The sequence below is a fragment of the Lampris incognitus genome, chromosome 1 (genome assembly GCF_029633865.1).
Source record: "Lampris incognitus isolate fLamInc1 chromosome 1, fLamInc1.hap2, whole genome shotgun sequence".
Taxonomy (NCBI): Eukaryota; Metazoa; Chordata; class Actinopteri; order Lampriformes; family Lampridae; genus Lampris; species Lampris incognitus.
Window position 1 is genome coordinate 22799690 of NC_079211.1, and position 20256 is coordinate 22819945.

Genomic DNA, 20256 nt, shown 5'->3' on the forward strand with positions numbered 1-20256 from the left:
CCAGCTTCAGCCCTACATACCACCACGATTTCTTGCCCAAAATGTCGATGCACACACAGCAGAGTGAGTTCTTACCAGCATCAGAACACCAGACACTCCTGCCTCAGCACCCCAGCTCACATCCTCACTCCTCCTATAAGGCCTATCAGGGGCAGGGCTCCACTTCATTCAGGCATATGAGCCATCCAGACCAGGTTCCTAGGAACAACGCACAGGACTCTCCTACTACTCCAGCTGCTAACATGATAGACTTTGCTAGGTATCTGGCCCGCAGGGAGTTAGTAACCACAGGACTCACTAAATTTGATGATCAGCCTGTTAGCTTCAGAGCATGGCAGTCCTCCTTCTTTAATGCCACTAAAGGCTTAGAGCTAACAACCAGTGAAGAGTTAGATTTGTTGGTAAAATGGCTAGGAAAGGAAACAGCTGAACACGTTAAAAGAATTCGAGCCGTCTATGTCACTAACCCTCAAGACTTCGAGAGTGCTATGCCACCCCCGAAGTGATTGAGAGTGTTCTATTTAAGTGGCTGGACAGCTTTCCTTGTCTCACTCTGAGAGAAAACATTAAATTAAGAGAACTTAGTGACCTGCTCATGGAACTACTCTCAGCTAAAGAGGATGGGTACTTACCTGGATTCAGCTACCTGGACACACCTCGAGGCATTAACCCCATTGTTGAAAAGCTGCCACCGAACTTACAGGACATATGGCTTTCTGTGGGTTCAAGATATAAAGAACAATGCCAGGTTAGCTTCCCCCCATTCTCTTTCTTTGTTGACTTTGTCAGCAGTCAGGCAAAGGCCAGAAACGACCCTAGCTTTGACTTAACAAATAGCAGCCTTACTCATTACCGCAATGAAAGGCCCATAGCAAAGCATGATGGTGTGAGGAACGCTATATCTGTCCATAAGACGGACGTGTCCACAACAGCGGATCCAAGCTCGACACATAGAGCAGAGACAGACAACAGAAGTGGTAGCAATCAAGCTAAGTACCATCCACTTCATAATAAGTCACATCCTCTAGAAAAATTTAGAGCCTTTAAAATGAAGCCACTGACAGAACGTAAAACATTACTAAAAGAACACAGACGATGTTTCAGGTGTTGCTCTGCAACTCATGTGGCCAGGGAATGTCCGGTTGACCTGAAATGCAACGAGTGCGGGAGTGAACGACACTGCACAGCCATGCATCCAGACACTACCACCCCACCAGAGGTGTTCCCCGTGGCAGAGCCTGACACAGAGCAGCAAAGCAACTCACCTCCAGAGGTAACTTCAAGGTGCGCTGAGGTCTGCAGAGAAGGTCTTCCCGTGCAATCTTGTGTGAAGATATGCTTGGTACAAGTTTTTCCATGAGGACAACGAGAACGCTCAATCAAGATGTACGCTATCCTTGACGACCAAAGCAATCGCTCGCTGGCCAGATCTGAGTTTTTCCAGCTATTTGGCATCAATGGTAGCCTTTCACCTTACCTGATGAAGACCTGTGCTGGCACCACTGAAATGATGGGAAGGAAAGCAATCGGCTTTCAGATAGAAGCAATGAATGGTAAAGTGTGTTTAGACTTCCTCCACTCGTTGAATGTAATGAAATCATGAGCAATAGATCAGAAATCCCCTCACCAGAGGTTGCTCTTTCCCATGCTCACTTGAGACCTGTGGTGCCTTACATCCCAGAGCTCAATCATGAAGCGCAGATCCCAATCTTACTGGGGAGAGACCTCATACGCATTCACAGAGTGAGACAGAATAAATGAGCCCCACAATGCACCTTTCGCCCAGCGTTTGGATTTAGGGTGGGTGATAGTGGGGGAAGTTTGCATCGACAGTGCCCACAAGCCCACTATAGCCGTCTTTAAGACCAATTTCCTACAGAATCGACGCCCATCTTTTCTGACACCATGTCAGAGTCACATCTGCATTAAAGAAAATGCAAGCTATGGTGGGGAGCACAGACACGGCGGGGAGCACAGGCACAGTATCCCCACCCATCTGTCCAGTCATTCTACTGTCAGGGTACCTGCTGAAGACAAACTTGGACTAAGCGTGTTCATGAGAACTGAAAACGATGACAAACCCCCTTTGTCTTTTGAGGAGGAGACCTTTCTGAAGACCACGCAGGAAGAGTTCCAACAAGATGAGCAAAACAGCTGGATTGCTCCGCTACCATTCAGGTCACCCAGACCGTGCCTTCCAAATAACCATAATCAAGCCTCCTCCCGCCTCCACTCATTGCAACGCACACGGAACAAAAATGCGGAAAAGAAAGAACAGTTTGTTGCCTTTATTGAGAAGCGCTTTGAAAACGGAAATGCAGAAGAAGCAACCCCTCTCCACAAAAATGAAGAGTGCTGCTGCTTACCCATTTTTGGGGTGTACCACCCCCAAAAAACGGGCCGAATACGAGTTGTGTTTGACTCAAGCACACAAGATGGTGGCGTCTCTCTGAACAGCGTCCTACTCTCAGGCTCCGGCTTAAATAACTCCCTCCTAGGAGTACTGCTCAGGTTCAGAAAAGAACTTGTTGCACTAACAGCCGACATACAAAAAATGTTCTATGGCTTCTTGGTGAGAGAGGACCACAGAAATTACTTAAGATTTCTCTGGCACAAAGGTAATGACCTGAATAAGGAGGTAGCAGAGTACCACATGCGAGTGCATGTATTTGGGAATAGCCCTTTGCCCACAGTGGCAATATATGGTCTTCGGAGAGCCACCCAAGAAGGGGAAAATAAGTATGGATCCGATTCACACTGCTTCGTCAAGAGACACTTTTATTTGGACGATGGACTCATCTCCCTCCCGACTAAAGCGGAGGCCATCGATCTGCTTAAGCACCCTCAAGCATCACTGGCCAAATCAAACCTTAAACTGCACTAAATAGCCTCAAATAGCGTCGCAGTGATGCAAAACTTCGCACCTGGAGACCTGGCTGCTGGCCTAAAAGACTTAGGCCTTGACAAAGAAACTCTGCCTGTCCAAAGAAGCCTGGGTTTGTGCTGGAACATAGACTGACACCTTTACATTCAGAGTAGCAGCGAGCCACAAGCCGTTCACCCGCCATGGAGTGCTATCCACAGTCAATAGCCTCTTTGACCCGTTGGGCTTGGTTGCACCAGTGACCATCCGGGGACGAGCACTGCTCAGAGAACTGTCTGCTGATGTTCATGACTGGGACACTGAGCTTCCTGCAGACAAGTTAAAGAAGTGGGAGACATGGGAAAATGCTCTACTGGATTTGAGTGGCCTCCGTCTCCCCCACCCATACATATAACAGTCCCTCTCCAGTGCTGTTTTCACTGAGTTGTGCCTCTTCTCTGACGCTTCTAACTGGGCCATAGGAGCAGTGGCTTACCTGAGGGTTATCATGACAGATGGGCAGTATAGAGTTGGCTTTGTGCTCAGAAAGGCAAAGCTAGCTCCCCAATCAGAGCCCACAATCCCTCACCTCGAACTGTGCAGTGCTGTGCTGGCCGCTGAAATGGCTGAATTGATTCTCGACGAACTTGATTACAAGCCAGACGCTGTGAAGTTTTACTGTGACAGCAAAGTCATCCTCAGCTACACAATGACTCAAAGTGATTCTTTGTATACGTGCATAATCGTGTTCACCGTATACGCCGGACAACTTCTCCTCAGCAGTGGCACTACATGCTTATGGATCAAAATGCAGCTGATCTGGCCACCAGGTCTGTGCTGGCATCAAAGCTCACCAGCACCATGTGGTTTACAGGACCAGAGTTCCTTCACAAGCCACTTCAGTCTGAAATGCACAAATCTTTTGAGCTGGTGGATCCTGAAACAGATGTAGCTGTGAGACCTCAGCTGACCACTCTTGCTACTCACATAAGTGAAGGTAAACTTACCTCAGAACAATTCCAGCGCTTCTCCACTTGGGAGTCTTTGCTGAGAGCAACTTCCTTCTTGATTCATCAAATTCGTTCATACAGGTCAAACTTGTCGGATACGTGTAAAGGATGGCATCGGTGCAACAAAACACGTACTCCAGAGGAGCTAGCCACAGCAAGGCTGGTCATACTCAAGTCTGTTCAAAGGGATGCTTATCCAGAAGAGTATGCTGCACTACAGAACAGAGCGATCTCAAGATCTAGTGCAATCCTGGATCTGGATCCTTTCATGTGTGATGGTCTCTTATGGACTGGCAGACGTTTGAGACATGCATCTATTGATCCTGGGGTGAAAAATCCAATCACCTCGCAACGAGTGGCCTATGGCTCTGGTCACTTCCACCCTTCCAAGCAGGGATGGGAAGGTCCGCATGACATCGCAAGGCAAAGTAAAGACATTCTTAAGGCCTATTTCTGAGGTTGTCTTGCTCCTGCCAAAAAAAAGTCAGAGGTCAAGTTATGACAGTTAAGTCTTAAGTGGCATCAGTAAATGCCAGACAGGGAGTGTTCTGCCCCGAATATGTTTGTGTGCTGAAGAGACATTAAGTTGAGTGTTCAAGTATGTTTTGTACTGTTATATGCGCAAATGATTGGGGAACTTTTATTTTGAAAGTAGAGCTTTTATTTTTGAAACCGCGCAATAGAGAAAAAACAGGAGGTAGGAAGTAGCGGTTAGCTGTAAACTGTGGAAGGGCATGGTCGAATCTTCAATCAATCAAGTCAATCAAGTTGCATTTTGTATAGCGCTTTTCTAACTGCAACAGCCACTCAAAGTGCTTTACAACATGTTTTCTTTTCAAAGCTTCAGACCAGTAATCCTTCTGGTTTCCTTGTTTTACGATCGTCGTGGTTTGTCAAGTGCAATCAAAAGGAATCTGCTGTGAATATCCTTCAGAAAGCAATGGCTTTTACTCTAATTCAATGTGCCATCTTGACTTACCTGATGTACAGTCATTAAAGGAGCAAGGATGCTCACTCTCCTGGCTCTTGGAAAGGAGTTTGGCTGGTTGTTTATTTATGTTAACACTTTGGAAGTTTAACACATAAAGAGAACAATACAGTTGTGCTTGCCTTTGTCCACTCTAGCCTTTGTTCAACCTAGACCTTTTTGCCCTTAGCTTCTTCGCCTGACGCTTGGAAGCAGCAGCTGTGATTTAAAGAACACTGATTGCTAATTGTCTGCCAGGAGTGCAGGCCACACCCTGGCCACTTAGCACGCAATTGGCCAAAGAGCTAAACTGAAACTAGGCCTATTGCCCAGAAACTGGTCACTTATGTAAAACTCTATCAAACCTCACACAAAACCATTAAAACTGCAAACAGCAAGCTAACAAGGAATATATTTATGAGCTAAAAGGATAACTAAGTCAAAACAGCTAGGCAACAAGAAATATTTAAGGACACACTAGGTGAAAAACAGCTACAGCTAGAATAAGACAGCTACAGCTAGAATAAGATCCCACTAGGAACCAGCAGCAGACCTATAGAAAAAAGCACTAATACATAAGCACTAATAAGCACTAATACTCAAGCAGCTGGAATAAGACTAACAGCAACTTGTTAAGCAAGAAAGATGATACTTACTCTAAATGGAACTTTATTCCAACCTTCATATTCTCGCAGTTAGGTGGCCTCCCTTTTGTATTAATGTGTAATTACAGCACTCCTAAAATACTCTCCTTTCTGTCAAATTTTCATAAGCAAATGCTTTTATCTTGGTCCCTAATATACAAGCACAAATTCTCTCCCCATAGTTATTTAATTTGGAATGATACAAATATTCTTTATAAGGACAAATCTTTTTTCCAAGAACTGGTTTGACAACAATATTTTATTTATTTGTCAGCCAGCTATTCAATTCAGAGGGCTTTTTACTTACCTATTCTGAACTTCTTGAGAAAGATGGTATTCCTGTGACTCCCAGAATTTTCTATTGTCATAGAGACCATCTCCCAAGGGGTTACTATGCTCCTGAAAGATGTTGTTAAAACACAGCCATCTTGGTCATTTCAATGTAACCCTTACGATACCCAGGGTAAGGAAAATATGCTTTATGTCTAGCCCCTCTACCCACAACAGAAAGATTAGATCACTTTTTCAAAAAGAAATTGTTACAAGTCTTTATGTTATTCCATACTGGAATGCCTTTGTTGATAACATCAATTGGAAAAAAGTCTGGACCATACCATTAAAATACCTTATCATTAATAAAATAAGGGAGGTAACCTACAAACTGATTCATAGCTTTTACCCAGCTAAAATGTATCTTAAGAAAATGAAGGATAACATTGAGACAATCAGCTCATTTTGTGACAACGGTAATGAAACCACCTTACATCTATTTTGGACATGCCCATATACTCAGATATTTTTGGAAAGATAAAGAAGCATTTATGCAATGATTTCTCCTTGTTATATAAAGATGTATTGATTGGCTTCTATGATGACCGATCTAAAACAAATGAGTACTTTCTAATCATTCTTTTATTAGGCAATTTTCACATTCACAATGTAAATTTAGAAACCAAAAACATGTATTTATTGTATTTGAACATGAAGTCAGGCATTATGTCAAAACTATTTCAACTTCCAACAACACCAAAGCTGTTAAAAACCCTCAACATGTGTGGACTTTTCATCATCTTTAGATAATTTGTAATATAAGACATGATACCCCTGGCTCCCATTTCCATGCTGTAGTTTGCTTTTTTTTTTGTTTGGTTTTTTTTTGTATCCGTTGTAGAGTATGCAGTGCTATGTTTCAAGCAAACAATTCTGTGTATTTTTGTGTCATTAACATTTCATTTTGCAAGAATAAAAAAAAACCGAAGACTGCATTTCTCGGCCGCATTTGAACAACAACATAGTTTTATATAGCGGCTTTCAAGGAACCTAAGGACGCTTTACACTAGATAAGAAAAATAAAATGAAATAAAACAAAGATCATAAGACTACAGAGCATAGACAACAGACCGCTTGAGGGCGCCTTAGAAACGGGACAACCTGGGCGCGCTGCAGTGACGTTATCGGTCTTCAAAGGCAGCCTTCGAAAGATGCTGCCGCTGAGTTGGGAAATAAAGTCCCGTAAAGCAGTCCTTACATTTCCTGGGGGGGGGGGGGGGGGGTTGTTCACGGTGGCAGAGAAGGAATTGCAAAAAAAAAAGTTACCTGGTCCCACTTTAAACAATCCATATGTTGCTAACCTTCATCTCCGTAGATGAAATTAAAAGAAAAAAAGTGCAACAACTGAAGGTCCCCTTAACTGAATTCGGGGAATACATATACAACAGGGGATACCAAATGTGATGCTACACCACCTCTTCCAGCGCAAAGGCGCGACACCTGATCATTGGCACCACTACGGGGCTCTGTTAAGTCCAAACATTGCATCGCCTATTGAGCTCCACCTTATAGGAGAGGTAGTGTGTGCCCGTCAGGCAAATTGTCCTTTACAGTCTAGTTTCGTGCATAGAATCATGACGGATGGAGAGGTGGTTTCCTTAACCGCTAAACCCGAGTTATTCGGGGATAGCCTGCAAGACTACAGGAGGCTGACTCGTCTGTATTGCATGAATGGCGGACACCACCTTCAGATTCTCGCTGATGGGACAGTCCAAGGCAAGAGGGATGAGGATGACGCCCATAGTAAGATTCAACACATGACATTCTGTTGCAAAAATCTGGCGTGAAAACAGGTGTCGCCTGCTTTGTGGATTAGCACGTAATTGCAGTAATTGGAGAGGTGAATGAAACCCAAAATGAGCCAACTTGTTCCACAGCAAAATACTACATGGTAGCAGTTGCTCCAGTTAGATGCGTCATGATGAGATCTGGCCCTGCTGTGGCTCTTCTCACCTTTTGCATCAGGACCCGGTTCGAATCAAATATACATCAATCAAAGAGAGCTTAAGTGTACGAAAAATAAAAAAAAGTCAATCCAGTACACAGACCAAGCACCTGCGAATGTGAGAGCAGTGACCAAGAGGGCTGTAAAGTTATCTGCTGTCGAAAATGTGGGCAGGAAAACTGGTCAGATGCTAACTTGGAAATGCTGGGGGGAAAAAGGGCAAAAAAGGGAAGATCTTCTTAAAGTAGTTTCCATATAATTTTAAACACCAAGTTTTTTTTTCTTTCTTTCTTTCGTTTGCAGCAACCCTGTTTCTCAGTGAATAACCAACAGTTGATTTTAAAAGTATATTTAAGGTCACGACACAGGAAAGTTCAGCCAATTGAATATGAGTAAACTCTCTTCCAATGCCAGAAACAAGAGAGCTAGAGCTCAAACTTGTGATCTCATTCATTAGAAATGAAATATGAGACCGTGAACTAGACGATTAACTGGGAGCATGATTTAAAACATCATTGGGTCAACAGGAAAAAAAGAAGCAAACAACAAAACACCTGAGTTGCTTTCTACATGCATAAATAAATCCTACCAAATACATTGACTTGAGGGACACACATAAAACAAATCACTGAGACACACAGTCCGCATCTTATTTCTAAGCCACCTTAAAAATATCAAATAGTCAGACATACAACCAAGTAACATGAGAATTCACTGTTCTACCTGCTGGGCTCAGATCAATAAACCACCATTTTGAGCACGAAGAAACCAGATAGAGACAGGCACCACATGTGGGATTACAGACTCCGTTTCCATGGGATGAGTCCAAAGTGTGACGTCCATTTTGAGCTAACACTCCCCTAAAGCTCATCATTCAGTGTCACTAAAACCAAGGACATATTTAAGGATTTTTTTGTTTACTTTGTTCTCATCAGTTACTTTACAGACGTAATTGTTGCATTTTTCAAAGGCTCGCTCCATTTCGTGGGCCCTCGGTTCGGTTTTGGCAGAAAAGCTAAAACGCTGCATTGTGCACAACGGCTGGAGGAGTAAAGGAACAGTGGCAGGAATAGACTGACACCGACACACAATTTTGAACATTTTATCTTGTACTGTTACTCTGGTCTCATTACAGATTTGTCCTTTGCATTTTTTGTCTCTCATCAGAGGTAAAGGTTGCAGAGAGAGGGGTTTCAATATTTCAGCTGTTGGGAAATTATTTGTATGTCCATTAGATGTGTATTGTACTTTACGATTTCTTTCAGCTGTTTTAAGGCTGAAAGCTGTGGACCATGGGGTTGTAGTGATCCAAGGAATGGAGGCAGAGCGATATTTGGCCATGAACAGTGAGGGGCGGTTGCATAGTTCAGTGAGTACAACCTAAGAAGCACACAGAACTGATTCCTCCTGCAAACGCAACGCTGAATTTTAGGTCAATATGGCAGAATTCATCACGATGTCGCTGGGTTTAAATATAGCAACCCAGCCTTCATCTCACATCCCTATTCTTGATTTTTGTCATTTAGCTGCACTTGCAAAAGTCATACAAAAAAGGACCTTCTGCAAACTTTCCAGCATATAAGCCAGAAAACACATTGTCCCTGTTTTGTTTCTCCCAGCCTACAGTAACTGACGAATGTTACTTCCTGGAGAAGGTGGAGGAAAACCACTACAACACATATCAGGCTCAGAAGTATGAGGAGAGGAGCTGGTATGTGGCACTGAAAAAGAACGGAAACCCAAAACCGGGTCCAAAAACCCATATTGGACAGAAGGCCATTTTCTTCCTGCCGCGTCGACTGGATCACACCGTGGAGTGATGGTGGTAAACGCACACTCCATCTCAACACTAGCAACCAAGGAATACATTCAGGTGATAGCTCATCCATAATTCATCGTCCTCTGTACCATGTAAACCACAAGTAAATCCTGAGTAACAGATATTGCCTTTAGTGCCTGGTTTGCAATGCCTCAACTCAGATGCAAGCATCTACTGATTAATAAAATCACCTTAAATAGCCATTCTATTATTAATTATGGTTTCTTGTGAATACAATGTATGATGTAGCATTACTGTTCAAATGTGACATGCATATTTTACTGTAATATTTGTCCCCCCGCCCGCCATATACCCTGTAATTCAATGCAGATGCAGGATATATAATTGCACAAATGTGAAATAAATACATCCATACAGACTCATAGCAGATATCAGATCTATCTGACTTGGGAGTATTATTTCCCCCATGGGTGTGCAATGTGCACTAATCATCACAAACCATTCAGTAAATGACGCATTAAAAGTGACATTTATTTGACATTTAGTGTTTTAACAGTTTAAAACATTTCAGAACAATAAAACCCCAAGGGTGAAGCTCTACATCACATAGAAATAAGCAAATAGGTTTGCATCAGGGCCATGGTTGTAAGTAAGAGATTAACCAATAACGGGGACAATTGCAAAACTTGCATTCAGAGTTTGCCATGACATACTAAATAATCCATAAATTGTATTTCAAATTGTGTGATAAGGAGCTGTTTAGTGTTTTAAGTAAATAATTCCCCAAGGTCTGACGGTACTATCATTACAAGATATTTTGCTCAAATACAAAGTGGACACAAAACTTTGTAGCCATCTGTAGTTCACTATGGAATTCAAATAATGTAAGATTCCCCTGGGTTTCCACCAGCGTGTTTCTAAAAGTGCGACTGCATACGACATTCTTTGATACAGTTTGGATATGAGAACTTCTAAGTTACACCCTATTCACAAAAAAAAAAAAAAGCATTTCATTAGAAAGTTTATCATCCCCCAACCGGTAAAATGCAAAAATCCACCCTAAAATGGACTTCACAAGTTACTTGTATTATCGAAAATAGTTCACCATGTTTGCTAAACGATGAGAACATACTTACAAAGCTAAAATCTGGAGATCGTGACTCATAGATGTCAAAGAGACACCTTCTCGTGCCTCTTCACTGGTAATGACCCTGGGGCTGACTATGAAGGTCTTCCATCAGAAATCAGTATAACAACTTAGTGAACCAGAAAATGTGCTCATATGACCCCCCCCCCCCCAAAAAAAACAAAAAACAAACATCACCCTGAGGACAACTGTCCATAAAGTCAGTATCCCCAAAGAGTCAGTGGTGCCTCTCCAGGGTTCATCATTTGAGCACATCTTGGCTTTCTCCTTTCCATCTTTGGATGTGACTCACTGATATTAACAAAGGAATACTAAACGCTTTAGGATCACAGGACCTCATGAATTCTAGTCCAAGGTGGATTTTCTCCAATTAACAACAGAGCACTTCCAGGCAAAATCATAACTACTGATGCATGGATGCAATTTGATTTTTTTAAAATGTCTGTTCCTTTGATGCTGTATTAGATCTGAAATGCAATCATGAATGCTATGACAATGCCATTTTGAATGGTTTGTAATGTCTGTAATGATTTCATAAACAAAGCAGCAGACCACTGCCCTCTATTGGTTGGAATAAGGGCAACACTACTTAAAGCCAACAGGTGAGTGAACAATTATATGGTAATCCACATATATTAGCAGTAACATTTACAGCATAATGATGCCTAAGTTTTTAGAAGTCTGAAGTAATCTGAAAACACCCTATAGTAGTCACACTAAATGTTCATTAAGGTGATATTACACTACTATCACTGATTACAAAGTGTATTGCATGCTCATGGCAAGTCAACAAAGCGTTGTCATCTCATAATACCTGTTGGCTTTCAGCATGGTGTCACCGACATGAGACTCTTCCCAACTGAGTTAAGGGGCAGATACATGCTAGTTTGCTACCATCAAATGATATAAGGCATTACTCATACATTACACACGTAAATGTGAATAGCACTTAACATTCGCAACTAATGAGTACATAGAAGGACTACTACCGTTATCAATTTCCATTAGTAAGTTTTCCATCAAAATTAAACAAATGTCATAATTCCTGAATATTTTACTGAGAGTCATCTTCATCCATACTTCACCTGGCTGATATCTTACAGGTGTCTTCAATTTTGTCTGAACCTTTGGCGGAGTCGTTTGTGTTGGTGTCAATATTTTAAATCCTGGTTACGGAAACTTTGCTTGATTGAAAAGCAGCTGTGAGAGAAGGCATCAAGAATCAAATACAGGTGCAGATAAAATGGACAACATTATCAGCTATATCAAACTTATATTTTATATTACTTGAGGTATGACTTATTACATCTGATTGTCTTGCCAGTGGGTTAATTTCAACGAATGCCCGATTACTGCAATACTCAGGCAATCGTGAATATAAGCAAGACTTTTGATCATAATTAGGTTAGTGTCAAGATCAACAACAGCCTAATCTAGTTAACTTTTCAGATTTTCGGTCATTATTTCACAGCTATAGTGGCACTGACAAAAAGACAGGAGGTGGAGCTCGAGGTGGCAGAGTTGAAGATGCTAAGATTTTCATTGGGAGTGATGGAGGAGGACAGGATTAGGAACGAGTATATTAGAGGGACAGCTCAGGTTGGACGGTTTGGAGACAAAGCAAGAGAGGCAAGATTGAGATGGCTTGGACATGTGTGGAGGAAAGATGCTGGGTATATTGGGAGAAGGATGTTGAATACGGAGCTGCCAGGGAAAAGAGGAAGGCCAAAGAGGTTTATGGATATGGTGAGAGAGGACATGCAGGTGGCTGGTGTGACAAAAGAAGATGAAGAGGACAGGAAGAAATGGAAACGGATGATCTGCTGTGGCGACCTCTAATGGGAGCAGCTGAAAGTAGTAGTAGTAGATTTCAATTTATTTGACCATTTAACCATCTTTGTCTTATTGGCAGCCTTTAAAATGCATGTATCAAACAAGGTTCTAGACTAGGTGAACCAACATGCAATGCCAGTATGTTTGTTCATTGAAATGACAATGGAGTGAAAAAAGCATATAAGAAGCCTTTTTTTGTGCTGAACCAAAGGACAGAGGTGAATGACAACCAGTTGGTAATGATACCTTGCATCAAGGTGTTTTTTTTTTATCACAACTAAAACAACTTGTCTCTGTCTACTTGTCTAACAACTGTCTTGTTTTATTGACAGAATATATTGAAAATGACATTTTTATGAATGGAAATTGTCAGGATTGTAGTTTCAACAATTTCTAACATAGCAACAGGCTTTACCTCTAGTAGATGAAAAGCACCCTTGTTCGGGGAAGTGTGGCATAAGAGGGATCAGCCAGTTTACGCACTCTGGAGTAGTTAACAAACCCTCTGATAAATAGCATGAAGCCTGGAGGAAGAAGAAAAACTCTACAATGCATGCAATTTCAAGTACAAAGCCTATGATACATTTATTAATAATAAATTAAAAAGTTGCCATTGGCATTTAGAGGATAATTCCGTTTTTCTTTTTACAATCTGGTTCTTATTTCCATAGTTTTTGCTATCATCCATATCGATGATGGTATTATTTTACCAGCCTAATTTTGGACATAGGACCACTGCTAGATGGAGCTTTACAACAGCAGCTTGTGGGGCAACTGAACACAAGCCTTGAACCTGTCCTTTCACCATCACCAACAAATCCTAGTGCCTCAGTTAGACTACATGGTTTCCTATGACTTCTTAATTGCACTGGCTAGGTAGTTATTCAGTGGTTACTACTATCTATGTTGAGTAAGATGGTAATTTTTGGAAGCTGAACCAGGCAGTAGCTCAGCAATGTGATGGACTGTTGTTGATAATATTGGATTTTTGGGCAATAACTTTTAATTTGCACTTTTGTGTTCGTTTCCAAATATGTGGTTTGGACAATGGAATTAAATTGGACTTGCTGAAACATGTCTAATGGTGGTCCCATGTCCAAGATCTCCAAAATGAGGCCGGTGAGTAAAATGATATTATAATTGATATACATGATGGCAAAAACAACAAAAATAAGACTAATGAAGGTTAAAAAAAAAATATCCTCAACTGGCATTTTGTTGAATTTTAGCTAAAGTTTAGACCAAAAAAAAAAGAAAGAATATACACCACTTATGTCAGCAAAGTGAGTACTAATAATTATAATAAACCAATACAAATCAATCTAATTAGTTGTTAAAATAAAAAGTACTACTATATAAATTGTACTATTGTGGTGGACACTAGGGGCTATGCCTCTCACCCAGCAGGGCTGTGAGCTGGGGGCGTTGTTTACGTTCCCGGGCTCTCTGGTGCAAGGTTGTTCCTGTTTCAGTTTGGTTTTGGAGCTGAGGAATAAAGTTCAAACTCGCCTTCGTCTCCTGTGTTTTTCCTCATCCTGCCACATTGGATCACGTCAGGGTCACCAATGTGGCAGGACGAGGAAAAACACAGGAGATGAAGGCGAGTTTGAACTTTATTCCTCAGCTCCAAAACCAAATTGAAACAGGAACAACCTTGCACCAGAGAGCCCGGGAACGTAAACCACGCCCCCAGCTCACAGCCCTGCTGGGTGAGAGGCATAGCCCCTAGTGTCCGCCACACAATTATATAAAATGTTTGTATTAGTGACAAATTAGCAAACTAACTTACCCAAGGCCAGGAACACCCACCACAGCCAGTACTGCCCATCAAAGTAACCAGGGAAGTATGTGGAAAACTGAAAACAATTGTATGATTGTGTCAATTCAGATCAATACACTGAGTCTTAGTTTACCAGCCAACTAAAATTCATGGAACTAGTCACATCAAGAAATAGTCTTAATAAAATGCAGTAGAGGGTTTTTAGACTTTTGCTCTTGCTGAGAGCAGTCTGGCACTTAAAATCTAGAACTGCCAGAGAACCTCGATGGCTCTTACCCTGACAATGAGCACCCATTTGATGAGGGACAGGCCAAATCCAGAGAGGGCTCCATATCGGCCTGCTGCTGATGTGGTCAAGCAGAACGACAGGAAGAAGCCGATCCAATTGAAGAGGAATGCCACTAAAAACCGAGGAAAAAAAAATTCAATCATAAAACATTTACAAAATGCCAATAATGACATTTCAAAAATTGCCAACATTTTATATACATGCATTTAGCAATCTAACTTGAATGAGCACATAAGCTTCTTTTTTTTTGCAACGACCTTGCTTCACATTCACACCTGGGAACTGTCCATCACAACCACTATTTGCCACTGAGAAGCCCCACCAAAGCATTTGAGGGTTAGATTTAGTTACTGCCCAAGATCACCTGGACAGTATTTGCTAAAGGATATTATAATATATTCCAATATAACATATTCCAATCCATTCCAGTGTTTTAAACGGGGAGCCTTCTGTTCACAAACCAGCTTCTTTAAATTGTAGGCTGCCTGAGTAACAAACAAGTTGCATTTTAGTTGGCTTTTTACGAGCAAGCAGGGTATAAGAACATACATATGCTCACTTACTGAAGAAAGTGAGCATGAAGATGCCGTCATTTCCTATCCGCAGCTGGTCTGCATCTTCAAAGTCATCCCTGGCCACAAAGTCATCCTCCTAAATTGGCCCCAAGATACAACAGAAAGTAGTTAATAGTTGAATAGTTGAATGACTATTTTTTTATAGCATTTTTCTAATCCAAAGATAAAACACTTTTCAATGAAAATGACTAAATCACGCTACAGTGCAGATAAGTGTGAAGTTTTTAAGACCGCATGAAACGGCATTTAGGGCATATGAACTTCTGAAATGTGATGCATTTCCACAAGAAACAGACCTTTGGGTGGGCGGTCAATTTAATTGATGCTCTAATGCGCTACTGTGTACACAGATGAGACCACCGTTTCCTTCAGGGAAAAAATAATCCAGCAGAGCCCATGATGACTAATACCTAGTTGGTAAAGCCACCAAAATCTGTCGAATGGGTGAGAATTTTCAGAAATGCCTCCCTCCTCAAAATGAACTCCAACCACTATTTTCATTCATAACAACAGTGTTTTGGCAAAAGAAAAGAGTGTTTTTGGATCTTCGGCTATTCGCCGAAGATGCAACTGCATACCACAATATTGCCCAGTGCAGATGTGTGGTTTTTGATAAGTCATAAGATGGGGAAATTCATATCAAATTACTACAGGATAGTTTTTTTAATGGATTGATGGAAACACAGGATTCTTTAGATGCTAATAAAAAGGGCAATGCTTTTTGTGAATGTTTTGGCACATAATCAAAGACAAATGAGAACTCGGTGAAGACTAAAGGAGTAAAAGGGAGGAAAAGACATTTTACATTTCATGTGATCTTTATCTTTACCGGTACAGTATGGAAAAGGATGCATTCTGTGTTTATTAATCTGAGTGAGGCTGAAGTACCGTTACTCTTCCTGAGACCAGCGGAATGGCAGCCTCTACTTTGGTTCTCTCAGCTTCATCGTAGGAGGGCAGCGTCGTGGCAACATTGTAGGATGGTGGGTTAGGAAATCTTCCTCCATCATCCTTGTAATCAAAGAAAGCTGTGGGGCACATTATAAGAATACATTAAATCTGAGAATAAAAAGACACTTAACTCCTATAGGCGCATCAAAATATATACAATAAACTCAATGTAGTCACAACAACACAGTGCTGCGCCAAAGTCCTCTCCAGAGAGACATGTTGTTTCCCAGTATTGTCAGATCTGAGGTTGTGTGTACAATATATGGCTCACCTCATTCTCCCTTTAGTATGGCTTTTGGCAACAAATGACATGTTTATGACACAACATCTTAAAACTGAGAAACTGAAGACACACAGTGACTAGTTTCTTAAAAATATAGCTTCTAACCTATCATCACACGCAGTAAGCAAAAGAAAGTAGACCTAGGTCATAATATTTCACTGTGTATCAAGGGTCCGGGTAAATTTGCCAAGTGTCAAACTGAACTTGAGTTTAAAAATAAAACCTTGAATTTCTCAACAAAAGCAGATCCAAGACAGCTAATGCTGAAGCCTCACAGCTCTAACACTAGAACGACAAAAATATAGCTTCTAACCTATCATCACGCAAAGGACAGTAGTCCTCAGTCATAATATTTCACTGTGTATCAAGGGTAAATTTGCCAAGTATCAAACTGAACTTGAGTTTTGAATTAAAACCTTTAATTTCTCAACAAAAGCAGATCCAAGACAGCCAGTGCAGAAGGCTCAAAGCTCTAACAGTAGAATGACCAAGACGGTCATTATGACCCTTTTGAATTTTCAAAGTTTAATAACTGTCAGAAAAAAGAAGATAGACTTGCCACTCCCTGAATTCTCCTAAAATTGCATATATTTACATTAAAATTAGTTTTAGACCAATTGCACACAAAAAGTTATGATTCGAGCTACCTAAAATGACTATGACCGGTCAAAATGACCATTCGTAATGGTGCGCGTCATGTCACTATTTATGACGTGTTTTGGTTGCATAATTTCCTTCGCAAAGTTCATTGCTCTGTCCTAGGGAGAAAAAAAAAACTAGCGTTCTCCAGTGCAGAGAAATGGTCTAAACTTGATTTTTGATTATTTCCAACATGTCTGGGTACAGACGCTGTTTCAGACACACCATGACTACCATTGACATGTTGCAGTATTTTCAGGCGTTCCGGTCGTTGTTTGGGACTGTTTCAATATTTATTTTCTGTTCTTTTTTTACATTTCACATTTTATAGGCCTTGTTACGTTTGTTAGACTAGCAATATGCGTTTTCCGTTTTGGTTTTTTTCAGGTAATATTTTCCATTTTGCTATTCAAGTTCGATCAGGTCTCTCTGAAGTTTAAATTGTTTAAAAATAGTATTATAGTTGTTAAAATTTTCATTTTGGTGTCAGTCGTTTCCTAACAGACATACTAACATATGCAATACATTAATATCTCAATAGGGTATTTATCTTGACAGAATATAGTTTAAAAACCGGCCGTCATTTTGACCGTCCATGGTCGTTTTAGGTAGACGTGAAATCTCGGTTGTTCTTTAACCACTGATGTGACCGTACACGTTTGTTGGCGAAAACTTAGTTTCAGTTCCTTTAAAGTGAAAGCAAACCAAAATGGAACCCAGAAGTGCAGCAGAGGTTTGTCACTTCACCATTCCAGACCAGGAAGAAATGAGTTATAAAAGAAAGGCATTCACCTTGCATGTGTTCAGTGTTGCTTATGTTGTTAGCTGTACGACACTTCAATGCCATTTTCTCTTGGCAGGAAATTCTACCATTTTCCGGGCACAAATACTATCAAAACGGGTCAAGATCCCTCACATAAGGGGTGAAGGTTAAGTTATAGATCCACCTATACAATATTTATAGTTGGATCTCTAACTTAACCTTCACCCCTTTATGTCCTGGTTAAGACGCTAAACTGCAACCGCAGGCTGTAGAGGGGTAGCACCTTACCTCAGCAAGGGCCCTTTGGCTAAGGACGACATCCCTACTGATAGATCTGGTCCTCCTGCATGCCTGTATGGTACTTCCCATGGTGCCCAGTCCAGCCAACACATTGGGATAGGAGAAGAGAACTCTGATTTCAAATCCACCTGCTGCCTTGTGGGTTGATGCCTCTTTAGGCAAAGGCTATGAGAAGGAAACACTCTTGACAACAAAACCACCGGCTGCCTTGTAGGTTGATGCCTCTTTAGGCAAAGGCTAGGAGAAGGTAACTCTGAATTCAAATCCCCGGGCACAGTCTACTCAGCTGTCAGTACCCGGAAAGGGTAAACCATGGCGGCTCCGCTCAGTCAATTCGGCAGCGGTTCCGGCAACCGGCAGCTCGGTTTGTCAACTCGGCAGCAGTTCTGGCAAAAAGCAACAGGATTCTTCTGCGGCTGTCTCAGATACGCTGTGCCACCGAACAACAGAAAATCTTGCCAAGGGACACTATAGAGCACCAAATAGTGTTGTCATCTAGGGTGCAGCCTCACATTGGAATACTTCTTGTGTATAAACTATCTTTGTATTAACTTTTACTCGTTTCGGGTGAAGGCGTGTGTATGTATATTTATACAATATGATGGCCCTTGCCCTCATTTAGGGTCTTCAATCAGGCTGAGCTAAGAGGTACATTAAGGTCCTTTCCCCATGGGGTATGTGCACAATATACGCCCCCTACATTCACTCTCACACACACACTTTATATGTCAACATTTAGACTAATGGAGTTCATCATCTTTTGAAAGTGAATGTGGGGTTGTGAAAGCTTTTAACCTGCATTCGCTGCAGCGATACTGCTGTAGGGTGGGGGTGCATCCTGAGCAGGGGCCTCCTGGGACGGCTGCGCTGGCTCCTCCTCATTCACCAGCTATGGAAACGTTACAATATACAACAAATGCAGTTTCAGACTTCAAAAAACTTGGCAATGTTCACCTCCCTGGTGGAAGGTTCGACAGATGGGCTAGAAATGACAAACTCAGTGTGGAAGTGATTTAGAGATGAATGCATCGGTCTCAGCCAGCATGACAACAAAAAAAACCTAAAAATATGATATGTAGCTCACAGAAAGTTGAATCAGTTCATCTAGATACAGCTGATTCAACTTGTGATTTTTTTAATGGATTATTGAGCATACATTATATAATAACCTGATATGTAGTTGCCACTTTGTGATTACTGTAACTAGTTTCTGGACATGCAGAATACAGATGGACCGGACGGCAACGAAAGGACAAAAGTGCCGGAAAAGGGCCAAGTCATAACCGAATAACAGGGCTGGTCGGAATTATAACATTGCACTTCGCTGACACGCTGCAACAAGTGGCCTTGGTAGAGATTTCTATTCTTCTAACAGTTGAGTCACACTCAATAAAGCACCATCAGTGATATAAAGACATTAACCTTTGCCACATCAGTAAAGCAGATCTACCTGCAATTAAATTTTTACTAACATTATGCAATTCCAATTCATTTTATTTCATGTACTCAAGGACATGAAATGAAACGAAATAAATCTTTTTTTCCGGCCACCATTTCATGTACGCGAAATAAATGTTCCCGATTTTTTTTGGTGATAAATGTTCCGCGGCTAGCTAGCTGCAGATGCATCTCCACTGACCAGGGATTGGTTTTAACCTTCTGGGCTCTGGCGTCCATTGACATGTTAACGCCAAAACACAACTCAGCATGCCTACTCAAAGATAGGCTGCTTATCAAAAATGGGTCACATACACGGGCTAAAAATGGCGACCTACTCTTAACTTATTCTAACGAATAATTCATCATTCCGGGTTAACTCTGGTGTTAGGTAAGAGACAACGCCAGCTAGGTAGGGCCCGCCCGTAACCTTTTTTTCCTCCCTTCCGTGCCAGGCTAACGCTGACTGTTAGCCAAGTTGGCTGCATTTTTTTTAAATAAATTTTTTAACCACCAAAATTTCACCTACCTCTTGATACCTCACGTTATTGTTGTTCTGTTCCGTCATTTCGGATGGGCGTTATATTTCGGGAAACGTCCACCTCGGTGTGAAGATGTGCGAAACGAAATGTTGCGAGAGAAACTAGCAAGAGATAACATCGGCTAACGCCAGTCGGCCATCTCCTGGTTCCTCTGTGTTGCTGTTGTTCTGCGCTGTCA

At 41.5% G+C, this 20256-nt stretch overlaps 2 protein-coding genes across 2 annotated transcripts; one reads left to right on the forward strand and one right to left on the reverse strand.

Annotated features, from left to right (window-relative positions):
• The first annotated feature begins 7284 nt into the window (after positions 1-7284).
• Positions 7285-9962, forward strand: fgf1a (fibroblast growth factor 1a). The gene is made up of 3 exons (XM_056293094.1): positions 7285-7557; positions 9025-9128; positions 9379-9962. The coding sequence occupies exons 1-3, from the start codon at positions 7389-7391 to the stop codon at positions 9577-9579; spliced, it is 474 nt and encodes a 157-aa protein (XP_056149069.1). The 5' UTR covers positions 7285-7388; the 3' UTR covers positions 9580-9962.
• An 87-nt stretch (positions 9963-10049) lies between these two features.
• Positions 10050-20244, reverse strand: LOC130108484 (NEDD4 family-interacting protein 1-like). Its single transcript, XM_056275438.1, has 8 exons — positions 20066-20244; positions 18895-18988; positions 16052-16191; positions 15152-15239; positions 14576-14700; positions 14309-14375; positions 12935-13043; positions 10050-11886 (listed from the first exon to the last, which is right to left on the reverse strand). Exons 1-7 carry the CDS (start codon positions 20102-20104, stop codon positions 12937-12939), a joined length of 660 nt encoding a protein of 219 aa, XP_056131413.1. The 5' UTR covers positions 20105-20244; the 3' UTR covers positions 10050-11886; positions 12935-12936.
• Positions 20245-20256: the final 12 nt, after the last annotated feature.

Excerpts from the sequence above, each read along its gene's own strand:
- fgf1a (XM_056293094.1), top strand. The coding sequence starts at position 7,389 with ATGACGGATGGAGAGGTGGTTTCCTTAACCGCTAAACCCGAGTTATTC. Across the intron at positions 7,558-9,024 it reads GGATGAGGATGACGCCCATA|CTGTTTTAAGGCTGAAAGCT; the intron begins GTAAGATTCAAC and ends GATTTCTTTCAG. Across the intron at positions 9,129-9,378 it reads AGGGGCGGTTGCATAGTTCA|CCTACAGTAACTGACGAATG; the intron begins GTGAGTACAACC and ends TGTTTCTCCCAG.
- LOC130108484 (XM_056275438.1), bottom strand. The coding sequence starts at position 20,104 with ATGACGGAACAGAACAACAATAACGTGAGGTATCAAGAG. Across the intron at positions 18,989-20,065 it reads ATAACGTGAGGTATCAAGAG|CTGGTGAATGAGGAGGAGCC; the intron begins GTAGGTGAAATT and ends ACGTTTCCATAG. Across the intron at positions 13,044-14,308 it reads GTGGGTGTTCCTGGCCTTGG|GCTTCATGCTATTTATCAGA; the intron begins GTAAGTTAGTTT and ends TTCTTCCTCCAG.